Source organism: Pleuronectes platessa, chromosome 20, assembly GCF_947347685.1.
Source record: "Pleuronectes platessa chromosome 20, fPlePla1.1, whole genome shotgun sequence".
NCBI lineage: Eukaryota > Metazoa > Chordata > Actinopteri > Pleuronectiformes > Pleuronectidae > Pleuronectes > Pleuronectes platessa.
In genome coordinates, this window is record NC_070645.1 from 14,409,818 (window position 1) to 14,433,984 (window position 24,167).

General features: G+C 43.7%; 3 protein-coding genes across 4 annotated transcripts; all 3 read right to left on the minus strand.

The window, feature by feature from the left end:
* Positions 1–1,412: 1,412 nt before the first annotated feature.
* bdh1 (3-hydroxybutyrate dehydrogenase, type 1) lies at positions 1,413–5,983 on the minus strand. The gene is made up of 6 exons (XM_053412069.1): positions 5,883–5,983; positions 4,603–4,928; positions 3,915–4,025; positions 3,555–3,696; positions 3,317–3,469; positions 1,413–2,570 (listed from the first exon to the last, which is right to left on the minus strand). Exons 2-6 carry the CDS (start codon positions 4,813–4,815, stop codon positions 2,104–2,106), a joined length of 1,086 nt encoding a protein of 361 aa, XP_053268044.1. The 5' UTR covers positions 4,816–4,928; positions 5,883–5,983; the 3' UTR covers positions 1,413–2,103.
* gyg1b (glycogenin 1b) lies at positions 5,921–16,621 on the minus strand. 2 transcript variants are annotated; one of them, XM_053412070.1, is made up of 8 exons: positions 16,464–16,621; positions 13,550–13,685; positions 13,248–13,422; positions 12,956–13,118; positions 8,983–9,109; positions 7,815–8,031; positions 7,005–7,103; positions 5,921–6,744 (listed from the first exon to the last, which is right to left on the minus strand). In XM_053412070.1, exons 1-8 carry the CDS (start codon positions 16,468–16,470, stop codon positions 6,598–6,600), a joined length of 1,071 nt encoding a protein of 356 aa, XP_053268045.1. In that variant the 5' UTR covers positions 16,471–16,621; the 3' UTR covers positions 5,921–6,597. The 2 variants fall into 2 exon arrangements, with proteins under 2 accessions (XP_053268045.1, XP_053268046.1); XM_053412071.1 differs by lacking the exon at positions 7,005–7,103.
* Positions 16,622–18,829: 2,208 nt separating this feature from the next.
* On the minus strand, positions 18,830–23,953 carry cpb1 (carboxypeptidase B1 (tissue)). The gene is made up of 11 exons (XM_053413005.1): positions 23,865–23,953; positions 23,184–23,259; positions 22,737–22,861; positions 22,553–22,652; positions 22,359–22,460; positions 22,170–22,274; positions 21,973–22,083; positions 21,745–21,835; positions 20,952–21,154; positions 19,465–19,549; positions 18,830–19,200 (listed from the first exon to the last, which is right to left on the minus strand). Exons 1-11 carry the CDS (start codon positions 23,927–23,929, stop codon positions 19,013–19,015), a joined length of 1,251 nt encoding a protein of 416 aa, XP_053268980.1. The 5' UTR covers positions 23,930–23,953; the 3' UTR covers positions 18,830–19,012.
* Between the last annotated feature and the right edge of the window lie 214 nt (positions 23,954–24,167).

Consider the following 24,167-nt stretch of genomic DNA (forward strand, 5'->3'; position numbering starts at 1 on the left):
CTACTTACATATTCTGCCATTATTGACAATGCCTCTATCATTTCTATTGTTACTGCTGCTCCCTTCATATCTGTCACTCACTGTCTTTTCTCTCTAAAGTCTTTGTTGTATAAATAATTTGTTGACGTGCTCTAATTCATCCATTTCACTTAAGTCGGTCGTGGGAGGAACATTTTTTGTTGTTTGGAATTTGACTGACTGTTGTTGTCCTTTTCGTAAAAACACCTCGTCTGTCGTGTAACAGTTTGGTTGTTGTGGCCGAGCTGAAGGCCCATGGGAAATCAGAACGTGGAAGACGAGCGAGTCCCCCAGGTCTTCATCTCGTAAAAATCCAAATCCTACAGGATTGTTCTTCGATCTGTCACGGGCCTTAGAGACACAGGGCAAATCCAAAAGTCACAGAAGCTTCTTTCAGACATGCACTGAACTCCGGGGATCTTCTCAAGATCCTGTGGAGGTCGTGTCACAAAGCGCTTTTAGATTGTTCTGTGACACTGAAGATTGTTGGACGCCTCGGGTTCTGGACGGAGATTCATTCCTCCTCTTATAGTGCGAGCTCAGTGTTCAGCCAGTCGGCTCCTATGGCAGCACGGACTGCACCACGTTACCTGAACAGGTGAGATGGTTGTCCTGGTAGTTGAACGTGTTTTAGGTTGTGTCATGAACATTGACCTGCTTTTAATTGATGAGGACATAAGGAACGATTAAGGTTAAACTTCTCCTGGTGTTTATTTATTCATTCTAATCTTGCTTGAATTTGTAGTAGGACTGTGTTCGTGTCAGTGTCTGTAAATAACTACAAAGATACAATTTAGTTTGTCGCTTAAAGGCAGATTCAAGGTCTGGTCTCCATTGGCCTCCTCAAATTTCCCACGCTGCTGGCTTTTATCAGTTTGTTTGTTTTGATTTCCACAAAACTTGGTGGAAGAATTAGACGTGTGTCGGCAAGGAACCCAAAACACTTTGGTGCGGATAAAGACACAATCTGCAAATTTCCCAGAGACATATTCAGGGATCGAATTGGAAACAAATCCTGCACGTTTAGGGAACTAATATCAATAAGTGTGTGAATAAATAATAATAATCCAGATGGATAGAATTTCAAAGTTTCAAACAGTTTCTGTTCATTTTACTGTATGACAAAATGACTATTCTCAAATTATCTCCAAGTCCCTATATGGAAACTGTGTATTCTTTCATGTCTGTGCTTCATCTTTGCTCTAATGTGAATGCAGTTTAAATTGGGACATTAACATCCTGACCTGCAGCAGAGGATTCCTGCAGGGAGACAGCACTGGTCGGTTGGGCTCGTAGTGCTTTTGCGCCACCTGGTGGGCAAATGCATCATTACATTTTCTGGCACCACCCAGGACAATCTGCCATGAGCGAACACACCATTAAAATCAGGTCGCTTTATTTCAAATGATTTATTGAAAAGATAGGCTGAGATTAAAATGATCTCAAAAATAAAATGCTCTATTCATTGACGTTATTTAAAATACAAAATACTTTCCCCCAAGAAGACAAGGGGGGGGGGGCATAACCTGTTTGTCTAAGCGCATTCATCACATCATTCAACCAAACTGTCCAAGTCTCACAAGCATGTGAGACACAGTGGGCTTGTGTTGCCGTTATGTAACTTGCGAGTCGAGCCAAATCCCACCAAACTCTTACAGTAGCTGACCTTGGTTTGTTCCGGCCAGAGCCACAACAGAACCGCAGGGGTCTTCTCAGCTGGGCCACCGGCCCCCCCAAGAAGATTCACACAAGGCAAAACAACAAGAATCATGAAAACAAATAAAAGATAGAAGAGAAATATCAGTTTTTAAAAAGAAGGCATCGCAGCAAAAGTGTGTCATAGCCCATCACCAAGCAGGAACTACTTATCTCTGAATCTCTATGTTTAGATAAAGCTGTGGTATTTGTAAGACGTACCAAAGTGCAATAGTTTACTCACAGTTTAAAGGAACCATTAACTTTTAAGGCTTGGTCAGTGAATGACTTCTAGTGCTGAGGAACAGAGAAGAGGGTCTGTAGCTCTGAGAATGTTGAAGAATCACCGACATGTGATCTGAGGACGTGAGAGACGGAGAAGACTCTCCTTTAGAAGTAGAGAAGGTCGGACAGGGCGGTGGGCAGGTGGGTCATCAGCTGCAGTCGGATCCACCAGTGTGGCTCGGAGGGACAGTACCGTGCGTACGGGTGTTTGGACATGATGGCGTCGGTGATGTCGTCCAACACGGGGGCCATGCTCTTGAGTCCGCTGCTGCAGAAGGAGCGCATCAGAGCCACGTGCTGCTCCAAGCGGGCCTTCCCGTAGTCCTCCTTCACGATGGAGGGGGCCTCGCTCCACAGCTTGTTGGCCGTGCTGGTCACGATGTCGCGGGTCAGGATGCCGGTGGCCGCGATGAAGTTCCCGGGTTCCACGATGGACACCTTGACTCCCCAGGTCTTCATCTCATAGCGCAGGCAGTCGGAAAAGACCTCCACGCCGTATTTAGACACGCAGTAAGCAGACCGGTTGACATTTCCTATCCTGCCGTACATGCTGGCCATGTTCACCACACGACCTGCCGAAGCAAAAGAGATATTGTATTTCACTGGGACCTAACTGGTTAAACGTAGTATGAATAAATAAATACATTTGACAGTTAATGCACCACCACGGATGTGATCGTTTTTGAACAGGTTTTAAATGCAGCTTCAGATCCTCAGACCTTAAACCTTCAGGTCCAGAGTTCAACAGTCTCTTGACCTAAATACAACAAACTGGAGCTTTTCTCAGCTTCACAAACTATCTCATTAAAAGTTTGCTGAGCCCAGATGTCTTTTTAAAACATTATCTACAGTCGTTCTTGCTTCTGCACTCTGGTATAAACTAAATTTCAAATGAAAACATGTTTTGACAGGCATTCCTTTTATTCCTTCTGGTTTATATGATTCATTGTCATTTGTCAATTTACAAAATCGCACATTGTTTTACTTTTCATTGTACATTAATTTACTGTATATCATATTTCTTAAGAAAATGCTTCTCAAAGATGATATAATATACAGTTAATGAAAGGTAATACAACTTTCACTTATTAACAAGGACTGTAAACTTGTCCTTCAACTTCAGGCTTGTCTGTATTGTTAACGTTCTTCACAAAACTCACGAGACACAACTAAGTTTTCTTTAACAGTCCTAACAATGTTTATAATCCATCGTAAAAAAATCTGAGTAAAATATGTAAATACCAGGTTTATGATTCTTTCTCCTTTGGACTCTATTCCACCTGTGAAATTGATCATGTGAGATTCTCCAGCCACTGACCTTTGGCCCTGCGGATTAACGGCAGAACAGCTTTGGTGACCCTGATGGTTCCCCACAGGTTGACCTCTGACACCTCCTTGTACGTGTCCATGGAGGTAAACTCCACCTCTCCGAAGGTCGACTTGCCAGCGTTGTTCACCAGGGCCCACAGGCCTGCAGCAGGAACAGGGACACAGGATTAAATCTGCGAGGGAGCAAACCTTAATCCTCTGTTCTGGAGGCCGTTCCAGTTATTTACCTCTCTCAGAGTCCTCCAGGTTCTCTTTGATGAATTCCACAGCCTGGTTCACCTGCTCCTCGCTGCACACGTCCAGCTGGACGAGCTTCATGCGATCGGAGTGGAACTCCTCGAGCTCCTTGGCTCCTTCTCCACCTTGATCCTAAAGAGAGGACAGAGCTTCTCCGTTCCAACCAATCAACTTTACAATTCACGTCATTTAAATGAGCCAGAAAAACCAGGGAGGTATTAACCCTCCTAATCTTCCACCAACTAATACACTAATACAACAATCCTGCAAGAAATTCTCCAGATGAAAAGCTCTGCTGCTGGTTTGGATCAGTCATAAGGAATCATAAGCTGTACATGTTTCCTTGGTACCTTCAGGAAACATCCAGCGAACACGGTGAAGCCCAGGCTGTGCAGATGTTTGGCGAGCGCGTGACCGAACCCACTGTCACAGCCCGTGATGAACACGGCTCGACCGCTCACCTGCAGAGACACACACATTAACACATGTTTAACACAGAGAAACACAGAAATACAGAATATATATAAGAGAAGAATGGAAAATGCATTCTTTACTTATCTACATTTATCTATTGAATTTGTGCTACAACACCTACTTCTTAAGATAACTTTGATATGTCCCATGCGGGGGACATGTACTTATTACAGCAGCAGATGAATGAGGCAGACAAGAGAACACATACCAGTATAGAACTAGAATCAAAAAGGCAATAAAAGAAAAAAGAAAACATAGAACTAAACACAAATACAGAGGATATGTACATAATACACACCATTCACTACACACTAATGATGTGTTGCATTATTCAAAACACTACAAACAGATCTTGATTTGATATATTAAAAATATTATGCTCACAATAATAATGGATGATTGTATAACAGGCTGTGTATGACAGTGTTGTTACAACCCGTAGGAAGTAGGTTATGCAGTAAAGTTAGTAAAACAGCATGACAACCACATGTACAAAGAATATTAATACTCATCAATAACTTCACTGCTGCTAGTTTTATTAAAGTATCGCTGTAATGACGTCACCTGCTCCAGTCCTCGGGGGATCCGGGGCGTCGCGACGAACAGCACGAACCCCGCGTACACGAGCACCACGCACTCCGTGACGCTGCTCTCCGGGAGCCCGAGCAGCCGCATGAGCGCGTTGAGCAGCGCCGGTAGACCGAGCCCGAGCAGAACCGTGAGAAACACCGAGAACAGCACGAGACCCGCCGCTCGGAACACGGGCTGGGTCGCCATCTTGGATCCGCTGCTGTGTGTTTACGTTCGGTGGAGGAGAGAAGAGTCAGAACCGAGGGGGCGTGGCGGGGCACATCAAGCCACACCCCCAGAACTGTGGTACCAGAGTTCAGCTTCAACGTTGAGAGAGAGAGAGAGAGAGAGAGAGAGAGAGAATAAGAATAATTTGAGGATGTTAAAGTTAAAAAAAACAATTAATTTGCCTGAAAAATAATAATAATCCTTACTATTTCACTAGTTGTCTGTCTGTCAGTGCTCGGGCCCTAACTATAATTATTAATTATGTATTGTGTATAATGTATTGTAATGCTTATAGCATATAATACACACATGCAAATATTATAATACAAACTTGTCATGTGACACAGCTGCTCTTTATTTATTCATTTAATTTGAACTCTACCTAAACGTGGTTGTCTGGCCTCTGTCACATTACATCCTGCTAATTGTTATTTCTCTTACATGTACTTTTCTTGATTTGCTGTCAAACTACTTTGTTAACTCTGTAAAGTTTAGGATTACATGTATATAAAAAAAACAGATGTTTGTTATATTACATAGCACGTTTGGAATGTAACACTACTTACACAAGCACCTGCATGTTTAACCAAGTTGTTTGTGACTCTGTAAATGAGGAACCACCCATTGTGAAATCAGCCGACTCCATTTCCCACATACTCATTGACTTTTAAGATATGGGGCTGAAGAGGGAAATGGAGAAAAACTGACACAATTTTGGAAGAAATAAGTTTTTGTTAAATAGCCATTGTGTCTTTCTCACTCAAACACACACCCATGGATAGGAAATGAGTAAGATAAGCACGTAGACACTCATTCACCATTTGACAGAATGAGCTGCCCTAATTTTTTTCAAACAACTTATAAATGCTGGTATTGTTTTAAAGGCAGATTTGATAATTTGCACAATTATTCTATTTCGCTCATATTAAGAAAGAAGCTGCTCGGGTGACTGAGCTGCACTATAAACATTTGGCACTTGAAATTTGTGCTTGTAATTCATCTCAACCTGATTCTACACACAAGCATCAACACTCCAGTGTACTTACAGATGTAGGAGAAAAAAAAAACACCTGAACAAGTCCAGAACTTTTCATGTTTTTAATGTTTCCAGGTGTGAAGTGTCTGTGGTACAGTCGACATCCTGGACAAAGTAACACTCAAAGAAAGTTAAAAAGTCAAGAGCAGACAGGATGATGGCAGCAGAGAGCACGAGACACCAAGGCACTGAGGATCTGCTGTGTATCTATGGCGTCTACAGGACCACACTATGGCCTTAAGAAGCGCTGTAAACATGTTTACGATTTAAACCGGAGGATGTTAGAAGGCTATCGTAAAAAAAAAAGAAGAAAGAAAGTAGAATGTACATGTAAGTCAGTAACACAGATGCATGAGTTCCAGTTAAACTCTTTATTGTCGTCATCTCCCTTTAGTAACAAAGGACACTCAGATAAAAAAAAAAAGAAGCAAAGTTTTAATCAAAATACCTAGAAAAGTGAGTTTTTGTTAGTATTATTTCTTTAGATTTTCCTTCCAGTGCAGCACAACAGATCCCTGCGACAGGGTCAACTCAGTAAGGAGTCTTGCATAGATAATTAAAGCCCTTTTAAATGACGTTGAAGGTTTTGCTGGTGAAGAGATTGAGACTCATCTTCGTCGGGAAATGGACAGGAAGGAAAAAACGATCCGTGTTTTACAGTATTTTTTTTGCAAAGACGTGGTGAGTGTGTTAAACTGCAAGTGCTGCGTTGATCTCCACGCTCTTCATTTCAGAAAACTGTCCAGCTTCCTCTGGATATTATCAAACGAGTCCATTCCCATGTAGTCTGCCTGGCCTTGCTCCCACTTCTCCTTGCGCTCCTCCGAGGACAGCTGGGGCTGTAGTTCCTTTGCGAGTGAGGACTCTTCACCCTGTGCAGAAATATAAAAAAAGTCAATCAGGAAAAGGAAAGAAAGACAAACTGCACAGAACACCACCTGCGCGTTCATTGCTTATTTTTAGTTTTAAGTGCTCAATTTGCCATTCGTAGCTTTTCTACATTAATGGCTGCAGGCGAACACACGCAGAAGCTTCAGCTTTTAGGAGGAACAGTAGCAGCAGCGTTAACCAGGTGCCAACAAACCGTTATTTACCGCTAAGCTATAAAAAGCATACATCACTATCTTCGTACCTGATCGCTCTCAAAAGGGAGCAAGTCACAATACTGGGACTTTTTGAGATGAATAGGTAGACAGAACATAGGTATATCATCCAGAGTCAGAGCAAAATGCTAAAAAGTGAAATAAATAAAAGGTGGGAAAAACACATGAGACAACAAAAAACAAGTGATTATATGAAAACTTTACAACTTTATATACATATATTTTAGAGCAATCCTTTCATTTCTTCTAGAGCTAAACAAGCTAGAAATGTTGAACAATAGTGATGTTCAATAAAGTTGTATTGTGTAAAAAGTACCGTTATATAGGAAAACCGAAAGACGCAATTTGATTGGTTCAGAGTTTCCATTGTTTTTTAAACTTGGTTAAGAATTTATCAACATTTTTCTTAAAGCAACTTTTACTGAGCAACAGCGCCCTCTGCAGCCACACAAGGTGACTCACTCTGTTGGGCTCCATGTGTGAGTGATGAAGTGGTTTTCACATAGAGAAGAATAAAAGCCCACTGATCTCCTGACCCACTCACTAAGCTGAACCAACTGAAGGGTGGATATTACCCATGATCCCCGGCTTCCTGAACCAGAGGAGCTGCTGCTGTAACAAACCAAACTGCTTCAAATTCCTTATATTTTAAATATTTGGAGATAAACACTGTTTTTTTAAAAAGTATTTTCAACTGATCTACAGTCTGTTACACACTTCTCACAGGAGATTTTAATGGTAAATCTAGCAAAAAAAGATCAGATATCAAATAGGGTGATTGATCATAATGTTTCTAGTGTAACTAAAGTGTCACAGAAGCAATCCTGTGTTTTTTTTACCTCCACACATCCGGATTGGAAAGGTTTGTCTCCGTACTGCTCCTTCAGCATCGGCACCACGGCGCTGGAGTACAGGGTCCACCAGTCCACGAGGAAGGTGGGATGCGTGGTGGCCTCGTTCACGCTCCCAGTGATCTTTTTGGCTTTGGGGTCAAATGTGTAACTCCATGGTTTGGTCTGCCCCAAAAAATGGACCACCTTGGCATTGCCACCATATCTGGAGAGAGTAGCACAGTACATGAGGATTCAAATGTAAATCCCGATTATTTTAACGGTCTTCAATCAAGGTTCGGATTGTCTGAGGCCTGTATTTTGCACTGGATTACAATACATTACGTATAATACGCAACTTCAGCCACCAGGGGTCACTTTATAATAAAATACAGTGGAATAATCACAGAATCGTTCCTAATCAAATGCTGTTTGGTTGTTTCATACATGTTTGGACCTAAAAGTAATATTTTACAGTTGTTGCTGGATCTGTCAGAGATGTACTGCTCCCATCTGTGTGTCTATCATTCTATAGTACATGTCTCGATGTTTTAAAGACATTTAAAAGAAGAATTGTTACATGTTATCGCTTCAAATGCAGGAAATCTTTGTTGTTATTGTGGAGGTATTAGACAACAACAGATACAAGCATCTTTTTACTGCTTGTGTACGTAAATAAAGTTGTCCTCTGAGCACCAACAACTAAATACATGTTTATTATCATGTCGTTCTGACTCGGTTGCCAGGAAATGCCAAACTTAAGAGCCTGTTGATGAGGATTGTTTCAACAGGGAGAGAAGTTCAGACGCAGAGAGGCAGGAGGAGGAGGAGGGGGGGGAGCTTAAGACGCAATGCACAATGACGGGTCTGAGAGGACGAACATAAAAAGGTCTTTAAATAAACTACTCTATTTTAGGATTTGCTATCAGCTGTTGGGAGCTCAGGGTGGAAATCCAACCCAGAGACGACGGCCTGCTGGGAGACTCTGGGGCAGAGCGGCTGGAATCTCACTGCTCATCTCACCCGTAACCTGATGTCACGTCACGATGCATCTACGCGTTCATGTGATCGAGTGTCGGCTTGCGCTTTGGCCCGGGGTCTGTCTGCCGGAGTATAATACAACTGTGTTGTGCAAGTAGAAGCGCACCAAAATAAAACTTTAGAAACTGACACTTACTGTTTGAAGGCTGGGAGGTACGTGTAGATGGCTATGCTGCTGAGGTTGTAGATGAAGGGGAGGTGTTTCGAAATGTCCGCTGTTGACCAGCTGTTGAAGAAGCCGTTCAATACACCCTGGTCTCCGCCTGCAAAACAGAGAACACACAAAAAATAAATAAGACACTTTTTCAATCAAGATCCATGAAAGTCAGAAAACTATTCCTGGATCCGCCCCAAAATTAAATGGGTTCTTCCCTGACCCATACTTCATCTCTTTACCTTTTCTCGTGATAATCTGTCCAGTACCTTTTGTGTCATCCTCATTACAATCAAATAAGCAAATAAAAATGGACGAACACATGACCTCCATGGCAGCAAAATATCAACAAATGCTCTTTATGACTTTAGCTTTTATAACTTGGTACTTTTCAGTAATCTGTACAAACCTGAAGTTTGAGATTCGTTGAGCTTTTATCTGCCGAGTATTTGTATTATTAGTTTGGAGATGCAGTGAGAAACCGCTGGTGGAGCAAACATCACACTTAGCTGATAAAATGCTGCTGATGACAATGCTTTGGGTTTCAGAGTTTGATTGGTTTGCTTCGGTGAAACAGAAAATACTGAGTGCAGTCGAATGATATGCACACATCTGACAGTTCAGTGAATCGTTCTGCTCACGTTGGTTCATCAGGAGAAGAGAGCAGCTGAGATCAGTCAAAACAAGTTAGTTTTTTACATTTTAATAGTGTTGTCTTTGATTTAGAATCATTTCACATCCAGTTTTCTCCCTCGAAACCCTCTCCTCTCTCTCAAACTGTTCTGCTCTCTGATTTACTGTCACTGCTTCAGCTTGAGTTCTTCTCCTTGGGTATGTCAGTATCAGTACAGACACATTCCACATGATAACCAGCTCCATTGGTGACTATTCAAGTTTAAATAACACAACTAGACACAAGTATTTAAAACATGCCGTCTCTCTTTGTGCTGCTGATGTGAATTATCGTTCAGCCCTCTGGCTTGTTTTAAAAAGTTTGCACTCGAGTTGTTTCCAGTATTTGAGACCTGATTGGAGGGATGCACCGCTCAGTTCAGTCTGACTGGTGTAGAAGTGGGCCGGGCCTGGTCATGGGACTGGATTACGTAAACACAGAACAGTTTGGGGTGCAGGGAGTCGTTTGCTGTGGAGCAGCTCAGTGAGACTTCCAGTAAACAGAGCTGAACCTTTTTTCTCCTCCAACGAGCATCTGTTACATCATCAGATCCGCAGCTGACCAACCAGGACCTGAAGTCTGAAACCCTGATGCAAGCTTAATAACCACAACCTCATTCCGACTGAATCGCTTCCCACACCAAACTACACACTAAGTCTGCGGACTGTCACAGGCACAAGCGGAGATTTCAGCCATTAATAGACCTTTCACATGTAGATCCCGACGAGCACAGGACTGCACTGTGCCTGGAAACCCACAGACTGCAGACACACATGGCCGAAACCCGCAACCTCCACCGGGGTATTTCTAAACTTCAGCTGGAACCGAGTATCTTTCATTTTGAGGGGATGAGCAAAGCTCGGCAAGAATGTGCTCCCGACTCTGCCAGCATGTTTTGGCAACGGACAACAGAGGAGGCACAGATGCAGAAAAGTATTTTCCTGTCGTCTTTTAATATTTTTCAGTTTCCTCCATGACCTGCAAGCAGAGAGAGTGAGGCACATGTGTACATCATGTTTTCCTTATAGCAGAGCGGCACTGACATGCTAAAGGTCAAAGCAACTCATGCTCCAGCACGTAGGGGGAAAAAGCCCGTCCCTGGCTATAAATAAGACAGCTCTACTCATTAGAATACCATCAGGCTTACAGATGCCAGCGTCACACTGGAATATTCAATATAAAAGAAATAGACAATAAAAAGACATGAGTTGTGATAAACAAAGTGTTTCCTGCAAGAGTTAAGACAATAGCGTCTTGTGTGTTGATGCGACTGTGACGGAGAATCTCCGGCCAACAAAACTCTCGGTGCAGACAGAATGAGTCGGAGCTTGAAAGCGTTTGGCTGCTCTTCAGAAAACTAATTGGGTTTTCCCAATTGTCCCCGATGGAATCTCTTTCACAGCATTGCAAGGGGAACGCAGCTTGTCATTTAATTTTTTTTTTTTAAAGGACAAGCAGCCGTGTTTTTTTTCAAGCCTTTACTAAAATTTTCTTTTTGTTTGTTCTGCAGCTGCTTCCTTTTGTGGGATTCATGAGGTCGAAACAACCCGAGGAAACTCACATGCCACATATTCAAGCAGATTCAAGGCTGGTTTTCAGATGATCGAAGATACATGTAGGTCATTCTGAGCCTTATGCAACTGTAAACTTGAGCTGATTCAAAAGGTTATGAATGTATGTCATGGCAGTGCAAGAATTTTTACCTCTGCCAGGAAGGTTATGTTTTAAACTGTCTGTTGGTGGAAGGATGTGATATGGGTTTGAGAAGAACCCATTAAATGTAGGTGTTGATCCAGATCAGATTCAGGATTGTTTTTTCACTTTCTTTAACATTCTGATTTCCTGGATTTAGTCAGAGAATTCAGTTGTTGAGTTAAGATGTGTGATATCTGTCCAAGTTCTGGTTTTAATTCAAGATGTCGCTGTGTCCCTTGAGTTTGGATGGCGGTGAAATTGATTGAATACGACACAAAACAACGTTTCTTTTGCCTGTTTACGCTGCCATTTGCTAGCTAGACTTAGCTGGGCAGCACAAATTAGTTGAGTCAGGCGTGCTTCTGCTCAGCTAGAAAAAAACAACATTGAATGACATTGCACTTAACAAGCAGATAAATCGTGGATCTTGATCAGGGAACTGATATTTATGAGTGTGAGCAATTTGTTGCAGATCCAAATAAAAATATGGATCTAGTGATTACATAAGGGGACTGTTGGGCCTTGGCGGAGGTCGGCACTCTACAATAGAGACAATCTAGTTTTCTTTCAAATACCAATGGCTGACCCAAGTTTTTCTGTAATGTTTTTCCTCAAAAGCAACAGTCAGTCCACCTGCAGAGAAGAACCAAGTGCCCTTATGAAAAGTGGAGGCAATGATCTTTTCAGCCACTGGTCTGAACAGGAGCCGCTCAGCAGGGACCAGACCCGACATGGAGGCAGAACAACGACCACGATTCAGTTACAGTTGCAGCGTGCCTCACCGAGAGGAGCTGCTGAATGTCAACCAGCGCTGTGGGCAAATCAGGCCCTCTCAAATGTAACCCCCATCCCACCCCAGTGAGCCCCTGAGAATAACTCGGCCAGACGGCGTGTGACAGGAGGACCTTGTGTCCGAGCACCGGGCTCAACAAAGACTTTACTTACAGCGAAAGATAAACACGCTCAGTTTAACATCACGTTACCGAAGAGCCAAGTGTTAGTGAACAGTTCAAAGCTAAAATGTTTGAGTACGACTGAAAAAAGACCAGTGACTTCCAAACTCAGCTGAGCGGTAAACCACAAACCCTTGACATAAATTCTTTCCTGTAATACATTCGGCGATGACGTGAAACGCGTCTTTGAGGGGAACTTGTAAAGGACACTGATCTTATCTAATACCAGCAAGTAAGAACAACTAATACGTTTGTGCACTAAAAGGAGAAGTTTAGGAATATTTAGGGATGTTGGTTTCTGAGATTTCAGTGTCCAGCCTCGTCTGACTGCGTGCGAGCACATGTGAACCAAAAGGCTTTTCATGTCAAATCGTCTAAACTTGTTAGTTGGAAAAAGTTCCAGCCCTGACCCACACTAGAGTTAGCAGCTTGTGGTAGTTTTCCTCTGCTGACAGACAACCTGAGAACATAATGCATCTAGCTGTCACCGCTGTGGAGGCCTGTTCAGCTGGGAAAATAAAGTTGAACATTTCGTTTGACAAGTCACTCGTTCAAATAATCGTCTTTAGATTGACTAAAACAAAACTACGAACACACACAAAACAATGTGAGAAGTTGGTCCCTCCTGGCTTACCGTCAAAGCTGCCGTGTTCTGAACAGTACTGCAGCAGTTTGCCGTGAGTCTCCATCGAAGGACAAAAGACGAACACACCGGAGTTAAAGCAGTCGGGCCATCCGGGGTCAGGAGCCGCCGACAGTTCTTCTCTGTCAAACAGGTCATCTATATTTGAAAGCACCTGGGACACAGAAACAAATAAACACAATCTTCTTCACACACACACACACCTCTGGTTCGAGTAGAACAATAGTATACACAGCATCTTGGAGTGTTTGTCTAGTGAGGACAAATCCTAACTTCATCTCACCAGTGTGTCTGCGTCCATGAAAACACATTTGGAGTAATGTGTGAGGGTCCAGCAGTGGAGTTTGGTGAAGGTGACGCCCAGGTCAGGCCTCTTCATCATGGCCAGGTGAGCCGTGTCGCCGCTTTCCAGCACGTCCACCACCCTCACCTCGTCGTAGATCCTCTTCAGCACCGACCTGATGATTCACAACACTTTGAATGAACGAGTGCAGCTGGAAACATGAGGGGGGGGGCGGGGGGGGGGCGCATGTGTGGTTCAGAAATGTTCAACGATGCCTCTGGTTGGAAGGTTAGGTTACTTACTGGCACTGCTCGGACACTTGTTGACCAATGAGTGCCACCAGCTTCTTGGATGTGTTGTGGTTGCGCAGGGACTTGCCCAGAACCATGGCTCCCCGAGAGTAGCTGTCATTGGTAGCCAACGTCACAAAAGCCTGGTCTGCAAAGGACAAGTAGCAGGAGAGAAGTTTAGCAGGAGTGAATCTAATCTAATCTTGCACACTTTTGCGTATCAGCATATAGAGTCTCTGCAGGATCATGATGTCAAGAATATGGCATATTGAATTACCTCCACTTCCCATAACTGAAGATGAGGGGAAGCATTTGAGTACAGTATAACAGAACATAAAAGATTCCACGTTTTTTCTCGTAAAGGCAAAAAAACAACAACTAATTTACGTTAACATAACTAAGACCTCCCAAAACACGTTTGTTGGAGGTCCGATCAGGTATATAGGGACAAAAATTACATCTGCAGGATTAAGAAGCATAAACAGTCAAATCAGCCCAAAGCAGCAATCCCTTTTTTCTCCTCTTTAGTCAACAATGTGAATAGCTCTGCGTGGATCTTGTGCAACTTAAAAAATCTGCGACTTAATGTCGCAATCAATTCACGTGCTTAAAGAAAACAGTCACTTTAACTGCTAGACTTTAAAAAACCTTTTATTTCTACAAGTGATAAGGTTTGGCCTCACGAGAGGATTTTTTCACTTGCTTCAAGAAAAGAAATAGTTAAGTACTGTGTCTCATTAAAGTGAATTTTATTTGCAGCGTGGGGCCTGCTCTGTACTCGGCAGGAGGGGAAATCTGTCAGCTAACTGCCAGGTCCGTCTCTGAACAACGACTCGCCTGTGAGAGGACATTTAAACTCAATGATGACATCAGTGTGGCTGCTGGGGGGGGGGGGGGTGATTCGGGCCAACATGAATGCCACATGAATTGTACATTAATACCTTGGGATTCAATGGACAAATAAACTACACCCCAAGTATAAAGTACAAAATGTTCAAGGGCTAGATGTTTCTGTAAATTTGAGCCAAGGAGAACACGTTCTCTCTCTCTCTCTCTCTCTCTCTCTCACTGCTGCCACACCTACTCTCCCTCACGCCCCCTTTTTCCATTGGTACAACCTGTGGTGTGGTATTCCTGCATGAAACCCAACTATAACTTACAAGGAACACTGAGCGCCTGTTAGTGAGCAACAGCGCCACCTGCAGCCACACCTGGTGCTTAGTTCGGTTCTGTCCGAGCGATTAAGAGGTTTTCATGTCAGTTAAATGGCTCATTTATGCTTCACATACAAAAATAAATAAGTCTGTTCCAAAAGAAGTAACCGTCACTGCCCACATACATGATCCTCCACGTGCCCTTTACGTTGGCGTGGATGTAGAACAAGACATCCACAAGAGGGCAGCTCAGAGTCTAGAGGTTGTAATGTTTATTTTAAGAAAGAGGCAAAAGCAAAAGAGACAACGTGTCCCTGAAGCTCTAACTTGCAAATTCTGTGCTCAAAAAGTGTCGCCATTGTGGACATTTCTTCCTCGTGTCCTCTGATTGTTGAACTCTTGGCTACACTGCCCCCCACTGTTTCTGTTGGTACTGCTCCATTTCCTCTGTATCCGTAACCTGTCAGAAGACGTGCACGAATGCGGACAAATTGAACGCAGAGTACGGACAGACAACTCCGTCTTTCTTCTGTCTACGCATCTAACGCCAAGTATAAATGAGCCCATACACTTCTCGCAGGAGATCACCCCCCCCCCCCCCCCACACTAACAGGAGCAGAGATTAAGGGTGAGGAGTGGGAATCAAAGCAGCACCATTCTAACCATTCCAAGTTTGTGAAGCATCAAACTAAACTTGAAGCGGCCATTTTAAAGTCAAAGAGCTACACAGTGTAGCTTTAAAGAAAGAGGACGAATCACGTCAACCACAGCCCCAGGCTCAGTGAGTGGACAGTCCAGGCTGCAAATGTCCCCTGTAAGGGACATGTAACACTCTGTCCACAATGTGCTCATGCTAATTTCCCCTTTGACAGATCCTGCTTGAATCTCATACAATGTAACCGTGATCATACTGCATCCTGAACAACTGAGTGAGTCTTGGCCTGATTGCTTTAACGCCACGGCTCCTGACCTTTGACTTTGTAACAACCCCAAGCAGAGTGGGGGGGAGAACTTCTTCCCATCGCTGTGCAGATTACCAACTAACTTTGTCGCGTGCACCATGCTCTGAGCATTAAAGTGTGCGACACTACTGTAAGAGAGTTGTGTGTCGTTCCTCGTTGGTAGAGCGGGATTTTAGAACTTTCCACGACACCCCCTTTCATTTTGACTTGAGGGGACAATTCCCTTGTGACATTTAGCCCCAAGTGGGAGTTGAGTAATGGAGAAACATGACATTCAGTAGGTTCTCCAGCTATAAGGTCAAATACAGAGTCACAGGTAGACATGGCTCATGTGACAAAAGTCTGACAAAAAGACGAAGTGGTGTTGAAAGGACAAGTTCCAGTGGGATCTTTCATACGTGGTTATCACATTTCAGACATGGCTGACAGCTTCATGACTTCAGGTTGTGTGGTGAATGTGACAGAGAGGAGGACACAGATGGAAACAGAATGTACAGAGTGTGAGTCTCTGTTCACCAGAGGAGGCTGCTGCTGCTGCACACACTGTTACCCAACACACACACACACCCACACACACACACGCACACGCACACGCACGTTGAGCACCCGGCTGCAACCACCCTTTTCACAATATTAACCTCCTATTGATAATTTAACGCTACGAAAGTTCGAGAGACTTTTCCCAAAACTTCGAAGGCAACACGTTTCAGCGCGTGAGCAGCTCCTCTCTGATGACGGGTTGTCAGTGGACGGTTCGAAACGTTCCAAAAGAAACCGTTGCAATGTTACAATGTTCCAAGTGTTACGTACCAGCCATGACTGCAGAAGAAGAGGAAGGAGTCGAAGCTACTGTGTCGCCCGGGCAGGACGCGGCGGCTCGGCGTGGAGAGAAGCGAGAAGGGCTGAGCGGCTCCACGGAGGTGATTTATACCAGGGGGACAGCAGCGAGAGGCAGCGTCACGTGACCGCCTCCACACACCCACCTGCCCCTGGCGTGAGTCTGCACACAAGCACAGACACACGCACACACTCACGCACACACACACACACACACACACACTCACCACCACACACACACGCCCCCTCCACCAGTTCAGGGAGTTCGAATATTTACAAGTATGCCATAGAAACACTGCAAAATTAACCTTTTTAATTATTTTTGTATAGTTATGTGTTGTGGGAGGAATTATAGATTAAAGGTTGAGTCAGACGTAATTTCAAGAATCCCAGGACCTCACCCTGCAGCACTGACCTTTCAAACATCTGCCATGCAGCTGCCCTGCTGGTGACATGTTCACTCAAGATGTCAATACAGGGAGGAGGAGGAGGATGAGGAGGATGATGATGATGATGATGAAGATGATGATTATGATGCCATCAAAGAAGTCATTCATGTCATTCTTCTTTGGGTAAGTGCAAAAATGCTGATATATATGTATGTGAGCATTTATTGTTTGTATCCCTTCCTGTTTCCATCCATTTTTTTTATTGTAGACTTAATATGCTTTGCATTCTGATTCTGTTGCGTGTTTTATCTATATTGTGTGTAACGCTGAGGGAAATATGCTGAATTTCATTGCACAGATGTGCAATGACAATAAATGCATTCTATTCTATTCTATTCTATGATGCTGCAAAGAGCCACTGACATTAAGAACAAGATGTTCCATAATTTAAATCTCGCACTTTGGCGCCATCTTGTGGTGTAGAGACCCACCAGCAGGGCAGTGTGGGAGCCACTGGCGGTCTTACACAACAGTGGTGTATTTTTAGTGGCCTCAGTAGAGCCTTGTGTAAATTCTTAGCTCAAGTAGTGTAGCGTTGCTTTTGGACACTGGTCTAATGCAGAGGGGATAAACTGAGCCCTGCAGTATTTATTTTTGGTTTTAAACTTTTAAAGGTAGTTAAGCAAAAAGGTTCCAGGATCGAATCCTTGGCTGAGGCCATTCTGTGTGGGCTTTCCCCAGCTCCCTCCCACAGCCCAGAGACATGCAGACTGAGGTTAGGTTAAGCAGAGACTCTAAATTGACTGTAGGTGTGAGAGTGAGCATGAATGGTTGTTTGTCCCTGTTGGTCCTGTGATAGGCTGGCGACCTGTCCGGGGTGAACCTCCCCCTCTGGCCCTGTGTCAGCAGCGACTGTTTCCAGCTCCCCTCGTGACCCTCAGGTCAAGGACAAGTGTCATAGATAAAGGACGGATGGACATCAGTGGACTTTAAAGGTCCAGTGTGTAGGATCTCCAGCCATACACATTACATAGTGTTATTAATTTGTGTACAAGGTAAACAATTAATTTTGTATTGGTTACTTTAGAACAAGACTTTATATCTCCATCAAGTGCAGGACCTCTTCCATGAAGGCTGACGTGTGACACCACCATGTTTCTACAGTAGCCCAGAGTGGACAAACTAAACAGGCAACTGGATCTCAAGAGGACCATTAACTTATAACTGCAGATTCAGTTGGTTTCAATCTGCAGCCTCACCACTAGCTGCCACTAAATCCCACACACTGGTATTCAATGCAGATAGAATTTAAATTTGTTGGAACGTTCCCTAAATCCATTTAACTTCCAGATTTTACAGAGCCGCATTTGTCATAAAATGAAAAATGAAACAGTCCCTGAACTTCCCCTTTCTACCTTCTGCCTCACGACTCTGAGCCACTGCAGTTAAACTCCCCGCTGATCTTTGGCTCCTTTATTTTCTCCAGTCAAGCAGATGCTTGGTAGAGTGGATACGCTGCCAAGGCGTGCTCTGTGGTCGTCACACACTGTGCTGCTGGACCGCGATCCTTGAAGGCTGATCCCCCGCCCGGCCAGCATCCACCACTGGAACCGAGCCAGCTGAACCAGAGGGATCACCGGGGTTCAAAGGGGCTGATACAGTAAATTGTTGGAGTCTTTTGTTTCTCGAAAGCAGTGACTCGTTTAAATCTTCGACACTGAACATTCCAGGTTCACATTGCTTGGTTAAATTTCAGTGGCTCACTATAATTTTCCGGACCGTTAAATATTTTCTGAAGTAAATTATTATCCTTTTCAATAAAGGCAGAAGAGCAGTTTTCGGGCCTTTTTGTGATGAGGTGTAACTTTCATTGTTTTGTTGCATATTTTCATTCTCAGTCCACCAGACACTACGCTGTCATACACACATGAAAAAATTAGATTCAGCACGTGGGGATGGATCATTGATTTTATTGTTTGCACTCATCTTGACATTCTGTCAAGCACAGCGAGGAAACATGGCGGGTGGTGGCCGTATCCATGGATACGGGCTGGCGATTGGCTGAGAGCTGGGATGGGGCTGGGGGCTGGTACAGAGGAGCTGAGTTGGCAGGGGTCCTGGCAGTTCGGCTCCCTAATAGAGGTTCTTCTGCACGTAGGCGGCGATGTACTTGACGGCCAGCATGGTCTCCTCACATGTGGGCTTGATCTGAGACTCGGGCAGCAGGAAGCCATAACGACCAGTGTCACGCAACTCGAAGGTGTAGGAATATTTCACTCCCAGGTCGTAAGCCCAGTCGTCGGAGCCTCCAGCAGCAGGGTCTGAGGGCAGACAAGCAGAGAGGGATTATTCAGAGTGGGATATGCTGATGACTTGGGTCAGCCTGGGTGCGTTTTTATGCAAATCGGGGGCCAAAAAATCCTTTGTTTGCTGGAAATAGCCTTGGCTCCTGATTTCCTCTGAGGCAACACAGGGTGCGTGTATCGTGAACACATCAGAATGCATAATAGCAGAGTTGAAAATAGACGATCAAGGTTGCTTTCAATACAATATTTCCCCAAGGAGAGTTATGCAGTTGTACTTACAGATGGTGGTGGCACCAGGTCCACTGGTGTAGCGGGTTCCGTACAGACTGCGCAGGGCAGCAGAGGCTCCCTCAGCAACCTTCATCTACAAAACAGAGAGAAAACACACATATCAAAAGCAATCACCGGGGTTTTGATCTCATAAAATCTAGATATATTCATATATATGATGCAGAACACTTTGGTGAATCTAAAACTGTTGTGCTCCTGAATTTATTGGCCCCTGAGAGCATCAGAGAACAAGCATCAGTTACCCAGCAACATCTAACGTGAGCGACTATCAGATGCGGCTCATACCAGACCAAGCAGAACACCTGAATGTAATGAGTTGAGCAACAGCAGCATTCGCCATGCATTGCTCTGCTTCAAACAAAAACATGTTTACAGCAAAATAGTGAAAAGCTTCAGCGAGTTCCAGCAGGAAATGAAACCCTCAGAGAGATGCACCAGCAGGAAATGATATTTCTGGACGGAGCGATGAGTTATGACGCATCCCCAGAGTTCTTTTTTTAGTTTTTCTTTGTTTTATTCTGTGATGTGTCAGGACAGAGAGCGTAGGAAATCACGAGTGAGTAATTGGAATAATAGAGAGGCAGAGACATGTGATCATGCCTGAGTTGGTGTGAGGGAGCCGGAGCAGGGGTGTGAGTGTTAACTACGCAGGCCTCGGACACCCCAGTGAGAGGTGAAAGAGCCAGGAGAACGAGGCATTAGAGCAGGCGAGTAAATGATTTGCAGATGCTAAGTGTGTCCTTTAGATAAGAGTCGTAATGGGCTGAATTCCTGCTTCAGCTTTTGGAAACACCTTGGTGCTGTGGGGGTGTTCAATGTGTTCATAGAACACATTGAATATTTGATTGAAATAAGGACGTTCTGATTAGCTGACATTTGTTTTAATCAAGATGCACATACGCCCTTTGATAAAAGACTCTTTCAACGCTTTAAGTCTGCATCTAATTAAGTGCCTCATTTCATACGTGCTTTATGACGTGAATCTTATATTTCAATGTGTGATTATTAGTATGATATATATTTATATGCTAATAGTTATTTGCTTGTATCTGTTTTTCCTAATTCTAAATAAAGTGTCCGGGAATTGTTAAGAGTGCTATACAAATAAAAGTATTAATATTGTAAGTATTATTATTATTAGTAGTATATATTTTATATAATGTTAATAAATAAACAAATTATGTAGACATAATCCTACTTTTACAAAAAATTTAGATTGAGTCTTGACAAAATGATCAATATAAATAGTGATGCTATTGATAATTCTTTGTTTATACAACATGACAACATATACTTATGTGTGATGCTGTCAATCTGTTCTTATTGCATTCCAGATGCAAACACTTCCACCACAGCTGTACAGAGCTGCTCACTGTAGTGATGCATGTGACACAGTCCTGATGAATAATTATATAGTCACTGTGAGTGACCAGGCATGTTAGTTTACACAGCCAGTGTGTTCAGTGGTGACGTACCAGCTCGCTGTGGTCCGCTGCCAGCTGGTAGGAGTAGGAGTAGGGGAAGAGCAGCAGCTGGGAGTAGGAGTGGACGGTGAGGTAGGCCTTGAAGACGGACCTGTTCTTGCGGATGAAGTTGGCAACGTTCTGGACCTCGATCTCGGACTCAGGGGAGAAGCCGCAGAAGGTGTCGCTGCAGGGGTTGTTTGAGGCTCCCATTGCTGAAATTAAAAAAAGGCATCGTTGCAAAAGAGTACATTTATCAGGGTTCTCACGGTTTCTGATTGGGACGATACGTTTGTAACAGAAAGCAACAAACTAGAGGGGTTGAGAGTGAAAAATGTGTGTGTCTGTTTTTTGTTGGTTGGCTTGTGTGTTTGTTTGTTTGCAAGTATGATTATTACATGAAGCCTGCTCAACAGATTAACATGAAACTTTGCAGAAGGATGTGAAATCAGTCAGGGAAGACCCTGGGTGCAGATCTGGACAGGGGGCTGATCCAGGACCTTATTATTAAAATCACTTTCTTTAACATGGCCTTTTTAAACATTTTCCCAAGATTCTCAGGAAAGAATTTTATGGATCTTGATGAAATATGTCTGGCATATTTAAGGGACAGATATTTATAAGTGTGTGTAATTTGGTGCGGCTTGATTAAATTTAAGGGGACTGTTCCACTGAGTGTCATTCAAGTCAAAGATATAACCAAATTGCATTTTAGGAACTCCCACTTTATATCAGTGCAACACTCCCTCATAAGATATATATATATATATATATATAGATATAGCTTTGTATATGTTACACTTACAGCACCAGCCAGCGTCGAAGTTCCTGTTGGGATCGGCTCCAATGCAGCTGGATCCAGATTTCCTGGAACGAGTTTTCCTCCACATCCTGTTCTAAAGTTCCCAAGTGGATAAAATACGCATTTAAGGCTTGCAACTATAACAGATCAACAGATTCTCCTAAGACAACAATACAGTACAGTCTCCGTTGGGCTGAACTATAAATATATACGCTTGCAATTGGAACATACGCTGTTGTGGGTGAAGTCATAGCCATCAACATTAAAGACAGGCAGGACATAGACATCCATCTCGTTCAGCAGGCTGGTCATCTGAGAATCACTGCCATAGGTGGATAGAGCCTGCGGAGGATTGGGAAAAAAGGTTTGAGTCGTAACCAGAGGAAGCATCTGGATAAGTGCTCGCCATGTCCACGTGTCCTCCTTACCTCCTTGACAAACCACTGGCAGAAGGCAGGAGAGATCCACTCTCTGGCGTGGATGCCACAGTCCATGAAGATAGCGGGCTTGGTGGAGCTGGACTTCTTCCCGAGCTATTAAACCCAATCACCAAACATGCGTTTAGATGCAGTTACACAGAAAGTTAGAAACGTATCATCATGTTGTGCCTGACAAACCTTGAGAACAGTCATGGGACGTCCCTCGTAGCTTTTTCCGATCGTCTGCTTGCTGATGAGGTCGGAGTTGGAGGTGGAGATGGAGGCGATCCAAGACTGGACCTGAAATTGAAAAGCCGGAAAAATAAGAAATAAGAAACAGAACAAGAACCTCACAGTTCGACATTTTGGCTGATAAAGTTCTTGCTTCATACTTTGTCAAAGCTGTTGTACTTGGTGTAGCTGTGGGCTCTGGGTGAGGGCCTCAGATCAGCCTCAGCCTCGACAGCAGACTGCAGATCCTCAATAAGGACCCTGATGAGGGATTAGAACAGTGTCAGAACCCTAGATGTCTTACTCTATCCGTAAAACCTAGATGCTTTATTTTTTGGGACCTACTCTAGCTCCATGTCACTCTGCTGCAGGAGGGTGTAAACCATATCCAGGTAGATGGCAGGCACGCGGATGTCCACATCAATGTCGATCGTCACCAGCTTGGCGCTCTCGGGCCTCCAGAAGTCGACCTGCAGATGGCGCCAAAGTCAAACACTTGAACACATTGAAACGCTCAAGCGATGGAATCCAAGTCACAGCACCTCATCATCTCACGTGACAAACTGAAAGACGAATTAAATGTCAGAATACCAGAGGAATTATTGAAGCTAAGCATGTATGGAAATTTTAAATCATTCAATCAAGTAAATTAGTAGAATGTGAGCCCAGTTTCTCCTCCAGCACCATTAGTGGACCGGTGTAACCCCTGCAGTGAGTGAGGATAGCAGCTGTTAAGGTGTGTGTGTGTGTGTGGGGGGGGGGGGGGGGAGTGTGTGAAAGCATGACAGGTACCTCGATGCTCTTAGCCAGCTCCTTAATGAGCGTCACATGCTCGTCAAGCACGGGCTTCAGACGGAAGACCTTCTCGCTGTGGAAGAACAGGACAACGATCACAAACACAGAACAGGAGATACAGGAATGGTAGTTTTTTATTACAGGTAATAGTTAAATAATACTATGAAAATACTGTGAATTGGGAAAAGATCTGTGGAGATTTATTCAATTATTTAATGACACTGCAACAGAGGTTTTTGGTTTAATCTTTAACTATGAATTTTTACCTCCATATTCTTTAAGAGTCTAACCCTAATACATTTTTTTTTGCTTTATTTTGAAAATGCTAAATTCCCCCTCTGAACTGCCATAATGAAGTTCTTATAAATCTTACAAAGTTACAGCTGTCAGGTGGAAGGCCTCCTCTCAGCTGATGGGACCAATCTTAAATGTTAAATACCGTCTTGCTCGGAACTAGTTTGGCAATGTGCATAAATATTAACATTTACATAGTTTTGATTAAATAGGTAATGTTATTGAAACTGAGTCTAACACTTTTCCTATGATGCACAGCCAGCAGGTGATGATACACACTGTGTGTAATACAGAGAGCTAAAAAGAGGCACAATCAGCCCTTCGAACCTGATATTACAGTCTTAGCATCAAATAAGAGAATGAATTGCAGAATTCAAAGTTTACCCCTCGAAGCGAGCGTGGTCACACAGGGCAACAGCCACCAATCCAAAGAGCAGGAGGACCTTCATGTTGGGAGTGAGGTCGGTCTGGACCCCGGACGGCTCTTATAGCCCCCTGACCTGTCGCCCATCCACCAATCTCCATCTGTGATGCAGCAACGTGTGCCCCCCCCCCCCCCCCCCCCCCTGTAATGTGCACCTGTTATTTTTAGGTGTTATGTGGAGGAACGGGGTGTCCTGCATGATCCATAGTCAATGATTAATTGATGGGAGAGGCTCTTTTTTGGAAAACATGGAGCCAAAGCCA

What these genes read in the sequence shown, in the direction of transcription:
- bdh1 (XM_053412069.1), bottom strand. Translation starts at nt 4,815, where the DNA reads ATGGCGACCCAGCCCGTGTTCCGAGCGGCGGGTCTCGTGCTGTTCTCG. An exon ending in TCGCTGGATGTTTCCTGAAG is followed by an intron (nt 3,697 to 3,914) that starts GTACCAAGGAAA and finishes TCCTCTCTTTAG; the next exon opens with GATCAAGGTGGAGAAGGAGC. An exon ending in GTTAATCCGCAGGGCCAAAG is followed by an intron (nt 2,571 to 3,316) that starts GTCAGTGGCTGG and finishes TTGCTTCGGCAG; the next exon opens with GTCGTGTGGTGAACATGGCC.
- gyg1b (XM_053412070.1), bottom strand. An exon ending in TACCTCCCAGCCTTCAAACA is followed by an intron (nt 8,032 to 8,982) that starts GTAAGTGTCAGT and finishes TACTCTCTCCAG; the next exon opens with ATATGGTGGCAATGCCAAGG. An exon ending in TCCCTTTTGAGAGCGATCAG is followed by an intron (nt 6,745 to 7,004) that starts GTACGAAGATAG and finishes ATTTCTGCACAG; the next exon opens with GGTGAAGAGTCCTCACTCGC.
- cpb1 (XM_053413005.1), bottom strand. Translation starts at nt 23,929, where the DNA reads ATGAAGGTCCTCCTGCTCTTTGGATTGGTGGCTGTTGCCCTGTGTGAC. An exon ending in GTCCCATGACTGTTCTCAAG is followed by an intron (nt 22,275 to 22,358) that starts GTTTGTCAGGCA and finishes TGGGTTTAATAG; the next exon opens with CTCGGGAAGAAGTCCAGCTC. An exon ending in GCCAGTGGTTTGTCAAGGAG is followed by an intron (nt 22,084 to 22,169) that starts GTAAGGAGGACA and finishes AATCCTCCGCAG; the next exon opens with GCTCTATCCACCTATGGCAG.